The 12618-nt window shown below is 32.0% G+C and overlaps 1 protein-coding gene across 1 annotated transcript in view; it reads left to right on the top strand.

Annotated features, from left to right (window-relative positions):
• The first annotated feature begins 9279 nt into the window (after positions 1-9279).
• Positions 9280-12618, top strand: part of RGS18 (regulator of G protein signaling 18) — an 18994-nt gene continuing 15655 nt past the window's right edge. The window contains exons 1-3 of the mRNA XM_027843433.1: positions 9280-9629; positions 10210-10311; positions 11500-11561. Of these exons, the coding sequence (XP_027699234.1) occupies positions 9511-9629; positions 10210-10311; positions 11500-11561 (283 nt within the window). The 5' untranslated portion in view covers positions 9280-9510. The remainder of the gene's footprint in view (positions 9630-10209; positions 10312-11499; positions 11562-12618) is intronic.

Genomic DNA, 12618 nt, shown 5'->3' with positions numbered 1-12618 from the left:
AAAACTAAAATAAAATAAAGGTAGTCATCTTCTATAAAAATGTTTATGGAATTCTTTATTTCTGCCCTTACTACAATAAAGGGTCCAACATTCCCACAATCTACATTTTCTTATAAATTTAATTCTTAAAGTATCTTCTTAGTAACTTCTACATAATAAATAATTTTGGGGATCCAAGGAGAATGAAAGAGATGTCATGGAAGAGTTATAGTTTGTGTGTGTGTGTGTGTGTGTGTGTGTGTGTGTGTTTGAGGAGGGGATAGTATATGTAGGTTAACAGTTTTCATATGCCAACCAGCTTCTAAGAAGTCTCCTGATTTGTGTACCTCATGTACTCAGTGGATCAGAATCAATGACCATAATAGAGAACAAATTAGTCAGTTGAGTTAAACTGACTGATCCTGTTTGAGTGTATTGACAAAATCAACCTTAAGCATATATTGTTGTCCTTTTCATTTTGCCAAAGTGTCTGTGTACACATATAAATATTTGTCCCATTTCCAAAAGGAATCTTGGCAACAAGCCCCTAAAGCAGAAAAAAACAGCATTTATTTGATTTATTAGCTTTAAAAGTGTCTTAAAAATTAAGAGTGATACTTATTGAAACTATTTTTCACAGGTAATAACCATCCAAGTTATTCTGTTTTCTCCAAATAATTTAAAAGAGTCTTAAGTGTAAGATGTCTATACGACTCTTGCTTTAGATGATAGGAAAAGACCAAGAAATTAATTGATTTTATTTTTAAAGAAGTATACATTAAGATACTCAGAGTAATACAATTAAAAATTATGTAGTGATAAAGTCACACCACAATTTCAATGTCCTACGTCATTTCAACAGAATATGATCCATCTCATACCCAAAAAAGAAATCCTCATTGCAATATAATCAAGAAGTTTTCAACAAACCTCTGCATAAATATGTCAAATGAGGGAAAACCCATTATCTCCCCAAACTGACATCCCATTTTTGGATAGCTTTATTTGTTAAGAATTTTTTCCCTCTAAAATCAAACCTATTTTTTTCTTTGCAACTTCTATCCATTATTCCTGGTATTGCAAAATAGAACAAATCCAGCCTGGGAGAACATGTCTCGACTCATTTTTCTAAGCCTCAGTTTCCTCATCTATAAAATTGGGATAAATATCTCCCAGGGTTGTGAAGATCAAGTGAGATAAAATAAGTAAAGCACTATGCAAACCTTAACATATTTAAAAAAGGCTAGTCATTATTGTTGGCATTATGAAGTATCCAACTAAAAACTGAATGAAGAATGAGTTTGCTGTATAGAAATGAAAAGAAGACAAGTGCACTGGGAGTATATAAATCATTAAATGCCTATGTTGATGGGTCATGTGAAGTACTTTGAGGTAATTTATCATGTCAAAATCACAAAATGAATAACTACATGGTTATGTAGCTTATCTGCACTATGCTATAAATTTGACCCTGTTTAGCCATGCTAGCAATATCTGAAGTCTCCATCATTAAACTGTAACCTAATGGGTCTAGCTTCCAAAATCATTAAGAAATTCAAGTAAGTGGGATTTCAGGCTGCTGCCCCAGTTGACAGATAAGCATCACCTATGAACATACTATATATTGACACTAAAAATAGATTACCTGTCTACTCATTTCTAAGTGCATTTCTGGGTGCTTATTTTAATCTTGGCAATATAAATTGAAGTTCTAATTATCCTAGAGATTTCTTCGTCATTCAATTCTCAGGCTAGTTTTTAAATTCAACAAGCTTTTCTTTTTGGCCTGGAACTATGATTTGTGATGAAAGGAATTGTTAGTGGGAAAACTCAAACTTCCACAGAAGAAGGTAGGTTGCTAATCTGTAATTCATAAATTTAAAAAGTTACCTAGGTCACTGAGAGATTAAGTGATTTGCCAAGGGTCACAAATCAGTGTATATAAGAGGCAGGATTTCAATTCAGATCTTCCTGAGAAAGAGGCAAGCTATGAACTATGTTATATTGCCTCTTGTCGACATACCATAATATTCAAAGTATGGACTAATAGAGATTGCTTCCTGCCCTCAGGTTCTCCTCTCACTCTCACCATTGCTGATTAGATTTGTCTAGTATAAAATGAATGCACCTTCTAATTTGAGTCTCATCATATATGGAGGAGATATGATTTAGGAAGAAGTCATGTAAATCATTTGAAATTTAGTAGTGTCTATCTATCTATCTATCTATCTATCTCTGTGTGTGTGTGTGTGTGTGTGTGTGAGTGTGTGTGACCGATCCCTTTGGTAGCATGGGAATGTCCCTTCTAATAGTAATGATTTTAAATGTATAAAACAAAAATTGAAGTAAACCAATTAGCCTGAATACAGATTGAAGGATACTTTTTTTGCTTTCTTTTATTTGAGGGTGTTTTTGTCTATGTTTTCTTTCACAATGTGATTGTTATGGAAAAGTTTTGCATAACTACACATGTATTACCTATATCAAATTGCTTGCCTTCTCAATGAGGGCAGGCTGGGGGAGAGGAAGGGAGAAAATTAGGAACTCAAAATTTTAAAAACTTATGTGAAAAATTATTTTTACATGTAACTGGGAAAAAATAAAATATTAAACAAAATAAACCAATTATACCAAAATAAAGATATAATTTTCCCCATCTAAGTTCTGAGACCCCACTGAAATCTAGCCATCAATCACAGATCATCTGACCTGCTGATAATATGTGAGACAGGTGACTTGTTGAGGTATTCAATGTGAGAAGGGCTTAGACATTACATACATTTTTAGATAGTGAAAATATGGACAACTAAAAAAAACTGTGGCAAAGAAGAAAATTGAGAAACAATAATAAAGAAATAGAAATGACATGCAGGGTTGAGGTACCGTTACTGCCATTGAAGAATCAATAATTGTTTATTAAGCTCTTACTATGTGCCAAACATTGTGTTACAGGCTGGAGATGTAAAGACAAAACATGAACTTCACAATCCAATGCAGAAAGACAGAAATACTAAATCATCCTTTTCAGATCACCATGCAATAACAATTACATGTAATAAAAAGCCACAGAAATCTAGACTAAAAGTAATTGGAAACTAAATAATCTAATCCTAAAAAATGAATGGGTCAAACAACAAATGATAGAAATACTAACTTCATTCAATGGAATGGCAATAATAAGACAACATACCAAAACTTATGGGATGCAGTGAAAGCAGTTCTTAAGGGAAGTTTTATATCTCTAAATGCTTACATGAATAAAATAGAAAAAGAAGAGATCAATGAATTGGGCATATAACTAAAAAATACTAGAAAAAAGAACAAATTAAAATCCTCAATTAAACACCAAATTGGAAATACTGAAAACCAAAGGAGAGATTAATAAAATTGAAATTAAGAAAACTATTGAACTAATAAATAAAACTAAAAGATGGTTTTATGAAAAAACAATAAAATATATAAAATTTGGTTAATTTAATTTAAAAAAAAGAAAACCAAATTACCAGTATCAAAAATTGAAAAGGTGAATCCAAAAGCAAGGAAGAAGAAATTAAAACAATAATTAGGAACTATTTTGTCCAACTGTATGCCAATAAATTTGACATTCTTGGTGAAATGGATGAATATTACGAAAATATAAATTGCCCAGATTAACAGAAAAGGCAGTAAAATACTTAAATAATCCCATCTCAGAAAAAAGAAATTGAACAAGCCATCAATGAACTCCCCAGGAAAAAATCTCCAGGGCCAGAAAGATTTACAAGTGAATTCTATCAAACATTAAAAGAACAATTAATTCCAACAATATATACACTATTTGGGAAAATGGGCAAAGGAGTTTTACCAAATTTTTTTTATGAACCGAATATGTTTCTGATACCTAAACTGGGAAGAGTCAAAGCAGAGAAAGAAAATTATAGACCAATTTCTCTAATGAATATAGTTGCAAAAATTTTAAATAAAATATTAGCAAATAGATTACAGCAAATTATCACAAGAATAATACAGTATGACTAGGTAGGATTTATATCAGAAATGCAGGACTGGTTCAATATTAGGAAAACTATCAGCATAATTGATCATATCAATAACAAAACTAACAGAAACTATATGACCATATCAATAGATGCAGAAAAAGTTTTTGACAAAATACAACCATTCCTATTAAAAAACTAGAGAGCATAGGAATAAATGGAGTCTTCCTTAAAGTAATAAGTAGCATCTACCTAAAATCTTCAGCAAGCATCACATGTAATGGGGACAAGGCAAAAGCATTTCCAATAAGATCAGGGGTGAAACAAGGTCATTTCCATTATCACCACTGTTATTCAATATCATACTGGAAATATTAGCTTTGGCAATAAGAGAAGAAAAAGAAATTGAAGGTATTAGAATAGGCAAAGAAGAAACAAAGCTATCACTCTTTGTAGATGATATAATGATATACTTAGATAATCCTAGAGAATCAAGTAAAAATTACTTAAAATAACAAACAACTTTAGCAAAGTTACAGGCTATAAAATAAACCCACATAAATCATCAGCATTTCTATATGTTATGAACAAAGCCCAACAACAAGAGACAGAAAGATAAATTTCATTTAAAGATACTGTAGACATTATGAAATATTTAGGTCTACCTCCTGAAACAAACCTAGGAACTATATGAACACAATTACAAAACACTTTTCACACAAATAAAGTCAGATCTAAGTAACTGGAAAAAAATCATTTGCTCATGGGTAGGCCAAGCTAAAATAATAAAAATGACAATTCTACCTAAGTTAATTTACTTATTCACTGCCATACCAATCAAACTACCAAAATTATTTTATAGAGTTAGAAAAAACAATAACAAAATCCATTTGGAAGAACAAAAGGTCCAGAATATCAAGGGAACTAATGAAAAGAAATGGCAGGGAAGGTAGCCTAGCCATTCCAGATCTTAAATTGTATTATAAAGCAGCAATCATCAAAACTACTTGGTGTTGGCAAAGAAATTCAGTGATGGATCAGTGGAATAGGTTAGGTATACAAGACACAGTAGTCAATGACTATAGTAATCTACTATTTGATAAACCCCAGCTTCTGGGATAAAAACTCATTCTTTGACAAAAACTGCTGGGAAAACTGGAAAAGAATATGACAGAAACTAGGCATAGACCAAAATCTCACAACATATACCAAAATAAAGTCAAAATGGGTTCATGATTTAGATATAAAGACTGATACTATAAGCAAACTGGGAGAGCAAGGAATTAGTTTACTTGTCAGATTTATGGAGAACAGAAGAATCCATGACCAAACAGTACATAGAGAACCTTATGAAATGCAAGATGCATAATTTTGATTAGATGAAATTGAAAAGTTTTTGCACAAAGCCAATGCAACCAAGATTAGGAGGGAAGCAGAAAACTGGGAAAGAATTTTTACAACCAAGTCAAATTTAGAAGAATACAAATCATTCCCCAATTGATAAATGGTCAAAAGATATGAACAAGCAGTTCTCAGACAAAGAAATTAAAGTCATCTATAGTCATATGAAAAATGCTCTAAATCAGTATTGGTTAGAGAAATACAAATCAAAACAACTCTGAGGTACCACATCACACCTATCAGATTGGCCAACATGACAAAACAGTAAAATGATAAATTTTGGAGAAGATGTGGGAAAATTGGAACACTAATGCCTTGTTGGTGGCATTGTGAAATGATCCAACCATTTTGGAGAGCAATTTGGAACTATGCCCAAAGGGCTATAAAAATATGCATACCCTTTGATCCAGCAATAGCATTTCTAGGGCTGTTTCCCAAAGAGATCATAAAAATGGGAAAAGGACTCACATGCACAAAAATATTTATAGCAGCTCTTTTTGTGGTGGCAAAGAATTGGAAATTGAGGGGATGCCATCAATTGGGGAATGGCTGAACAAGTTGGTTGTGGTATATGAATGTAATAGAATACTATTGTACTATAAAAAATGATGAGCAGGCAGACTTCAGAAAAAAGCAGGAAAGACTTATATGGGCTGACGCTGAGTGAAGTAAGCAGAAACAGGAGAACATTGTACACAGTAACAGCAATGACTAACATTGATCAACTTAGCCCTTCTCAGCAATGCAAGGATCTAAGACATCTCCAAAGGTCTCATGATGGAAAGTGCTACACATTCAAAGAAATAACTGTGGAGTTTGAATGCAGATCAAAGCATACTATTTGCTATTTTTTTCTTCTGTTGTGTTTTGTTTCCTCTTTCTGGTGGTTCCTTCTTTTGGTTCTAATTCTTCCTTACAACATGACTAATGTGAAAATATGTTTAACAAGAATGTATATGTATAGCCTATATCAGACTGCACACCATCTTGGGGATGTAGGGAGGGGTAGAAAAATTTAAAATTCAAAAGCTCATGGAAGTAATTGTTGATAAATAAAAATAAATTAATAAAAAATACGTGAAGCCATCCCTTCCCTCAAGAAGCTTCTTGTTGTTCAGTCATTTCAGTTGTGTCTGACCTTTTATGACTCCATTTGAGGTTTTCTTGGAAAAAAAATAGTGGAATGGTTTGGTATTTCCTTCTCCAGTGGATCTATTTTGTCAGGCAATCAGAGGTTAAGTGACTTGTCCTGGATCATACAGCTAGGAAGTGTCTGAGGTTGGATTTGAACTCAGGTATTCTTGACTCCAGGCCCAGTACTTTATCCACTAAGCGACCAGCTGCCTCCAAAGGAGTTTATATAACATGTTTACATAACCATAAAAATGCCACATGCCACTTTTGTTCTTAAAAGTTCAAATTCTATTTTGATTTGGCAAACACCACCCCCCAAAAAAGAACTTCATTTAAAGGCTAAATGGCCCATTGCACCAAAAAAAAAATGAGAAAAAGTAAACTTCAACTAAATTATGGAAATGTATTATTTTTTTAGATTAATTAGACTTTGTATATATGTATTTTGGTTTGCAAAAGAAAAATTGTTACTTTTGAAATTAGTTATTTAAGATATAATTCTATGATCCTTTTTCACTAGGATAATTTACACTACCATTTAAATAGCTATTTTCTTCAATACTAGATGTCACAAGGGAAATTACCATAAATAAACACAAACACACTCACTTTCTCACTAAGATGAGCTCAAAATGATGGTTATGAGATACTGAACATTGCCCTTTAAATTAATTGACAAATTTTAATTTTATGCAAGTGTGTGTGTGTGTGTGTGTGTGTGTGTGTGTAGCTAAGAGTTTCTTAATTAAATAACAATCCTGTCCTGTATTGTGCATATCAGATATAACAACAATAGTTATCCTAGATTATTGTTTTCCTGATTTACCAAGAATGTATTTAGAGTCAGAGAACCTGGGTTCTAATCTTGATTTTCACAAATATTCTGTGACCTTGCCTCAGTTTCCCCATATATAAAATGAGAGAGTTGAACTAGATGACTGTTAATGTGCTTTGCCATCCTAAATCTATGCTATTCTAAGCATCAATTTATAAACCAGAACAGTAAATATTGTCCCTAGTTGTCAGAGTGGAAACTCCCCAGAGTAGCAGGTAGAAGCTTTAGAAGAAATTTAGAAAAAAGGAAAAAAAAAGATAGTATTTGGTGGGGGTGAATAGAAGAGTTTTTGGTTTAAGAATGCTGAGTATAGTTTTTACCACTGAATATCTTGTCATCTCTCTTCACACATTATCTGTTAATAAATTGAAGAAATTGGAAAATATGATTTCTAAAGGTTCCATGGATATACTTTTTTGAGATACTATGTTTGTGTTTCCTCTATTGCAAGCCCAGCATTTTGCAAGAATGCTTTTTTTTCTTTAAGCAAAGAACAGGAAATGTATATATGTTATGATGATGACTCTTCTATAAACACCTTTTAATCTCATAGATTTTTGGTTTGGGAGGGTTAGGGTTGGGGGAAAAAAAAACATCTTCAAGCTTCAGTTACATTGCACAACTAATGGCTTTCTGTTGGCAACTGTGAAAGAACTTTTTGACCCTAAAAAGGGAGAAATATCTTTCAATGACCCTTCAATGATCAGTTCTGATCTTGAATGAAAAGCAAAAGATGCATTTTATCCCCCAGTCTGCAGAAAAAGAGGTGGTGTGCTGAAGAACATGTTGTGAAAACTTTGGCAAGACTAAAGGATACCCTCAATAAAAAAAAAAAAAACCTGTGAGGCAGACAGAAAAGACCTCATTCTGAATCCCTCTTTGATTAGTAGTTGTTTATCTTGCATTTCTTTTTCGTGTGCTCATGTCAGGGGCTACAAAGCCCATTTATTCCTCGCTCCATAGTAGGGATCACACAATCTCCCATTCTAGTCCTCTCTTTCAGCTGGTGGGCTAGTGACAGACACATAACATTTCTTCACCATGTACCATCTTCTCTGTTATCTATATAGTTTTGATCTGGTAGACCATATGACTTCATGTAAAAAAAAATACATTGGGATGCCAATAAATGTACAAATTTGTAAAATACTTTCATATTAGAGGCTGAAAGATTGTGTGTATTTATATTTAGAATTATTGCTAATTTTTTCAATATATAGAAGTCATATTTTGATCAATATTCTTCAAACTGATATAAGTTGGGAAATTTTACAAAGGGTCATGTTCTTCCTACATCTTTTTAAATATTTAGCCTTCCCACAGACATTCATGACAAAGACACATTTCTTTTATTGTATAAGTTTCAACCAACTGACTACTAGTCTTTTGCTAAAAGACCTTAAGAGTTGTTTCTTGGGCAAAGAAGTCAATTGAGCCCCCAAATTCCTATCCAAATAAGTTTTATAGTACTAGGGTCTATTTCTAAGAGCACAAGCACTGATGAGAAATATGATCTTGGTTAGTACTTTCATTCTCAATTTCCTCTTCTGGAGAGTGAGGAGTTAGTTAAAATATTCTCTGAGGTTCCTTCTAGCAATATTCTATAATATAATGTTCCTACTTCTAATATTTTTATCTTTTTTTGCTTGCAATGTGAGATATTTCGGTATCCCGAGACTTAAAGTTTGGCACTTTGTAAGTGCAGTTTATGTATATTTTTAAGAACAGGAAAAAAAAAGTATTAAAAATCCAAAACTTATCTCTTACCAGCTAATTCAGGATTCTACTATAAATTCATATTTGAAAAAATTCACAATACTATATAAAAAAAGTTCCTGTCGGAAATGACTGTGTCAGTTTGGGCTCAAAGGCTCATTTTGATTGTGAAAACACCAAGCAGAAGTTGCACTGTGGTAACAGTATTTTTTATCTTAGTAGCCAACAACCATTTGGTAAATGCATAATATCATTTCCTTAAACAACCCAGAGCAAAATTGGATTTCAATTCCTCAGTGCTACATGTTTGTTGAAGAAGTGCTGAGCACGGCTTCTTACTTTTTCCTCCTTTTGGAACATTGTGGGGTAAACAGTTTTGTGATCTCCATGTGTAATAATGAAGGATTCAGATTCTGCAAGAAAACTTTTTCAGCGTCCAACTGAGAAGTCTCTTAACTTTGTGGAAAGAAGATGGAGAAACCTTTGGTTTTCTTTTCTCAACTAAATATGTCAGAACCAAAGGAAAAAACTTTCTGCAAGGTGATTCACGCAATGGGGAAAGAAGCATTAAATAAAGAAATAAAAAACAGGTAATATATATATTTTAGATAACTGGTAGATATGAATTTATACCACAGTTATATTGAAATATTCTTATTTGAAATGTACAGCTGTGACTATATTAATTGTGATGTTGAGGTAGAAAATAGCATAAAGTATTCCTATATTAAGGGAATACTAATATTTTATGAAAATGTGAAAAAAAGTAAGTGACACATATAGGGCTCCAAAAGAAAAGTTTTAATGAAACATGATCCCATGAAACTTACAGAATGAACACTAATGGAGGATGAGGTCATATTCCCCTCCCTCATATTTATTAAATAAAAAGATGATAGCTTCCTTGGTAAACTGGATTTCAATACTTTTATTATTACTAGTGTGATCTTTGTTGTTTTGCTGTTTATTTACCTTAATTTTGTCAAAAATTAAAAAGATCATGGTCATTAGCCTTAAAAATTTTTCAACTGAGCAATACTTTTCTGTTTGTGGGATGGAAAAAAAAACATCATGAATGGCGGAAGTAATGACCCCTAAGTGTATTAGTAGATAGAAAATGAAGTTTGATTATTTTTATTCATTTTTAAAGTAGGTTATATTCTATTATAGAGGTAAAGAAAAGAGAAATAGACTGAGCCTTCTTCTGCAGAAACCTGAATTCCATGAAGATGTCAACCCTGGTAGATCAGAGAACTTGGCCAAAGGTGCAAGGTCAGTATTTTTGTTTTTAAGTCCATTCCAAAAGTGATTTTGAACTTACATTGATATTAGATGTCTATTATATTTTTTTATTTAAAATTAAGAATTTCTGTATTGTTTTAGTAATTGGACTGTTTTTTGGGGGAAAGAGTAAGAAGGTAGATATGATTATTTCAATAAGCTACAAATATTTTTAAATGCAACCAAAAAGTAAAATGTCAGAACACAAAGGTTTTATTTGGAACTAAATTAATATCACTGTATACATTTTTGTTAGTTGACATTTAAACCTTGTATTGTTTTCCATATCTTGAATTTTGCCTTTTGATTTTTTAAACTTTTGAAAAAATAACAGGCCTCATGATTCTGTATAGTAACTAAAAAGGAAGACAACTGTCCTCAAATGTTTGAACATTTTGTCCTTATTTTTAGCATCAGGTAGTCAAAAACATGTGTGTCTTGCTTACTTTAAGTTTTACTAAAAGTTTTATGAAAAATACCGTGACTATAAAAATAGACCTTATTAATCTCTTTTAGTTATTAAAATAATACCAATAAAAGGCATGCTATTTCATAGAATTATAAACACTATACTATTATGATGTTAATTAGATAAAAATAATGTATCTAACTCTCTAATTTGTCATAATCCTTTAAATTATTTTAATAAGAAATTGAAAATAAGAAATTAAAGATATTGGTAATAATTTGTCGTTCTTCTGAGTCTACTACAAAAGCTTCCTCTCCCCTTAACAAAAAACAAATCAGACTCACAAAGAGGCAGTTTATTATGATAACCCACTTCAAAGAGAATGCTACCTAATTTGGCATAGCAAAAATATTGCTTATTTAGGGGTCAGCATTTCAAAAGGTGGATGACCCAATTTATTTGCTGTTCAACCCTACTCCTAGCTAATTGCTCTTTAAAGACCCCAATGATGCAAACAACCTTTGAAAACATTTTATATAGAGATTTTTAATTTAAAAGATTGCCTTTTTTTACAGTCAATGTCAAAAGAAATTACACCAAATGTTTTTTGAGGACTCCAGTGGAAAGAGGGCTTCCATTATAAAATAATCTAATCAGACACATTCTAAAACAAGACAAAGGGAGTTCTCTAGCAGATAGCATATGTAAGTCAATCACCATGAGGTTACTAAATGTGCATTTCATCAAAAAGCATTTCATTTCTTGAACAGTGTCTCCCCTGAAGAAGCAGTGAAATGGGGTGAATCCTTTGATAAACTGCTTTCCCATAAAGGTTAGTAGCATTTTTTCCTAACTAAAGACTATTATTCCATAATGGAAAGTGATGTAAAGTATGTGTGTAATTAAACAGATATGGCAGTTATCTAAATTAAGTATGATGGGTCATTTAGAGCACTGTGAGTTTCTGATCTATTGTAGAGACTAAAAACAATACTGTTGAGTGCTGAAACAAAGTATTGATTTATTACTTTTAAGTGTTCTCTTCCATTTAAAGTGTATCAAGATGGTAGCAATATTGATGTCACCTTTATCCATGAATATGAAAAAAGGTAACAAGAAATAATTAAAAACTGTTCTGCCTTGAATAATGAGATGATTCTTTTTGTGAAGTAGGTTTCCCAAAGTCATAATGCAAGAAATTTCTAAAGTTGCACTGGGATTTTAGTGAGTGGTCTTAATCATAAAAGACTATACAATGAAATTAGTTGAAGTTTATAAAACTGTGTTAATATCAATAAAGCAATGGCTTTTAAAATGTTCAGTGTATTAACTTCTCTCTCACACATCAATCTTCCATTTAAAAAAAATAACATAATTTAAAGGACAATTTAGAAGAAATAGAGAATATTACCTAAGGATGGAAATAGATGGGATTACTAGAATGTTGAGCAAGGAATAATGTCTGACAGTAACTGGGAGTTACTATGTATGTTACTATATATGATATACAATATGGGAAAGGCTATGTAATAATAAGAAAAGAGGGAAGTACTGAAAGTGTTAGAAACATTTAGAAAGGGAACAAGTTAAGAAAATTTATCTTTGTTTCCCAAGTTTTACTCTAACTCAGCAATTTGATAATGAAGTATTGGTAATTTGCATTCCCTTTTTATATGGATCATTAGATCTGATAATTTTTTTGAGGATAAAGTGATAGGGGGTGAAAAAATGAGTAGCATCATCAGCTTACATGCATGTAACATTTGAAGGTTTGCAATATCTACGTATACTGATAGTACCTACCTTACAACAACCCTATGAAGCAGATACCATAGGTATAATTTCATTTTCTTCCCACTTGCCCCTATTTTATAGGTGAGGAAACTGAG

The sequence above is a fragment of the Vombatus ursinus genome, unplaced genomic scaffold, assembly GCF_900497805.2.
Source record: "Vombatus ursinus unplaced genomic scaffold, bare-nosed wombat genome assembly UNPS02014909.1, whole genome shotgun sequence".
NCBI classification, from domain to species: Eukaryota; Metazoa; Chordata; class Mammalia; order Diprotodontia; family Vombatidae; genus Vombatus; species Vombatus ursinus.
The sequence above is the reverse complement of the archived record's forward strand: the minus strand, read 5'-3'. Positions and strand labels throughout refer to the sequence as shown.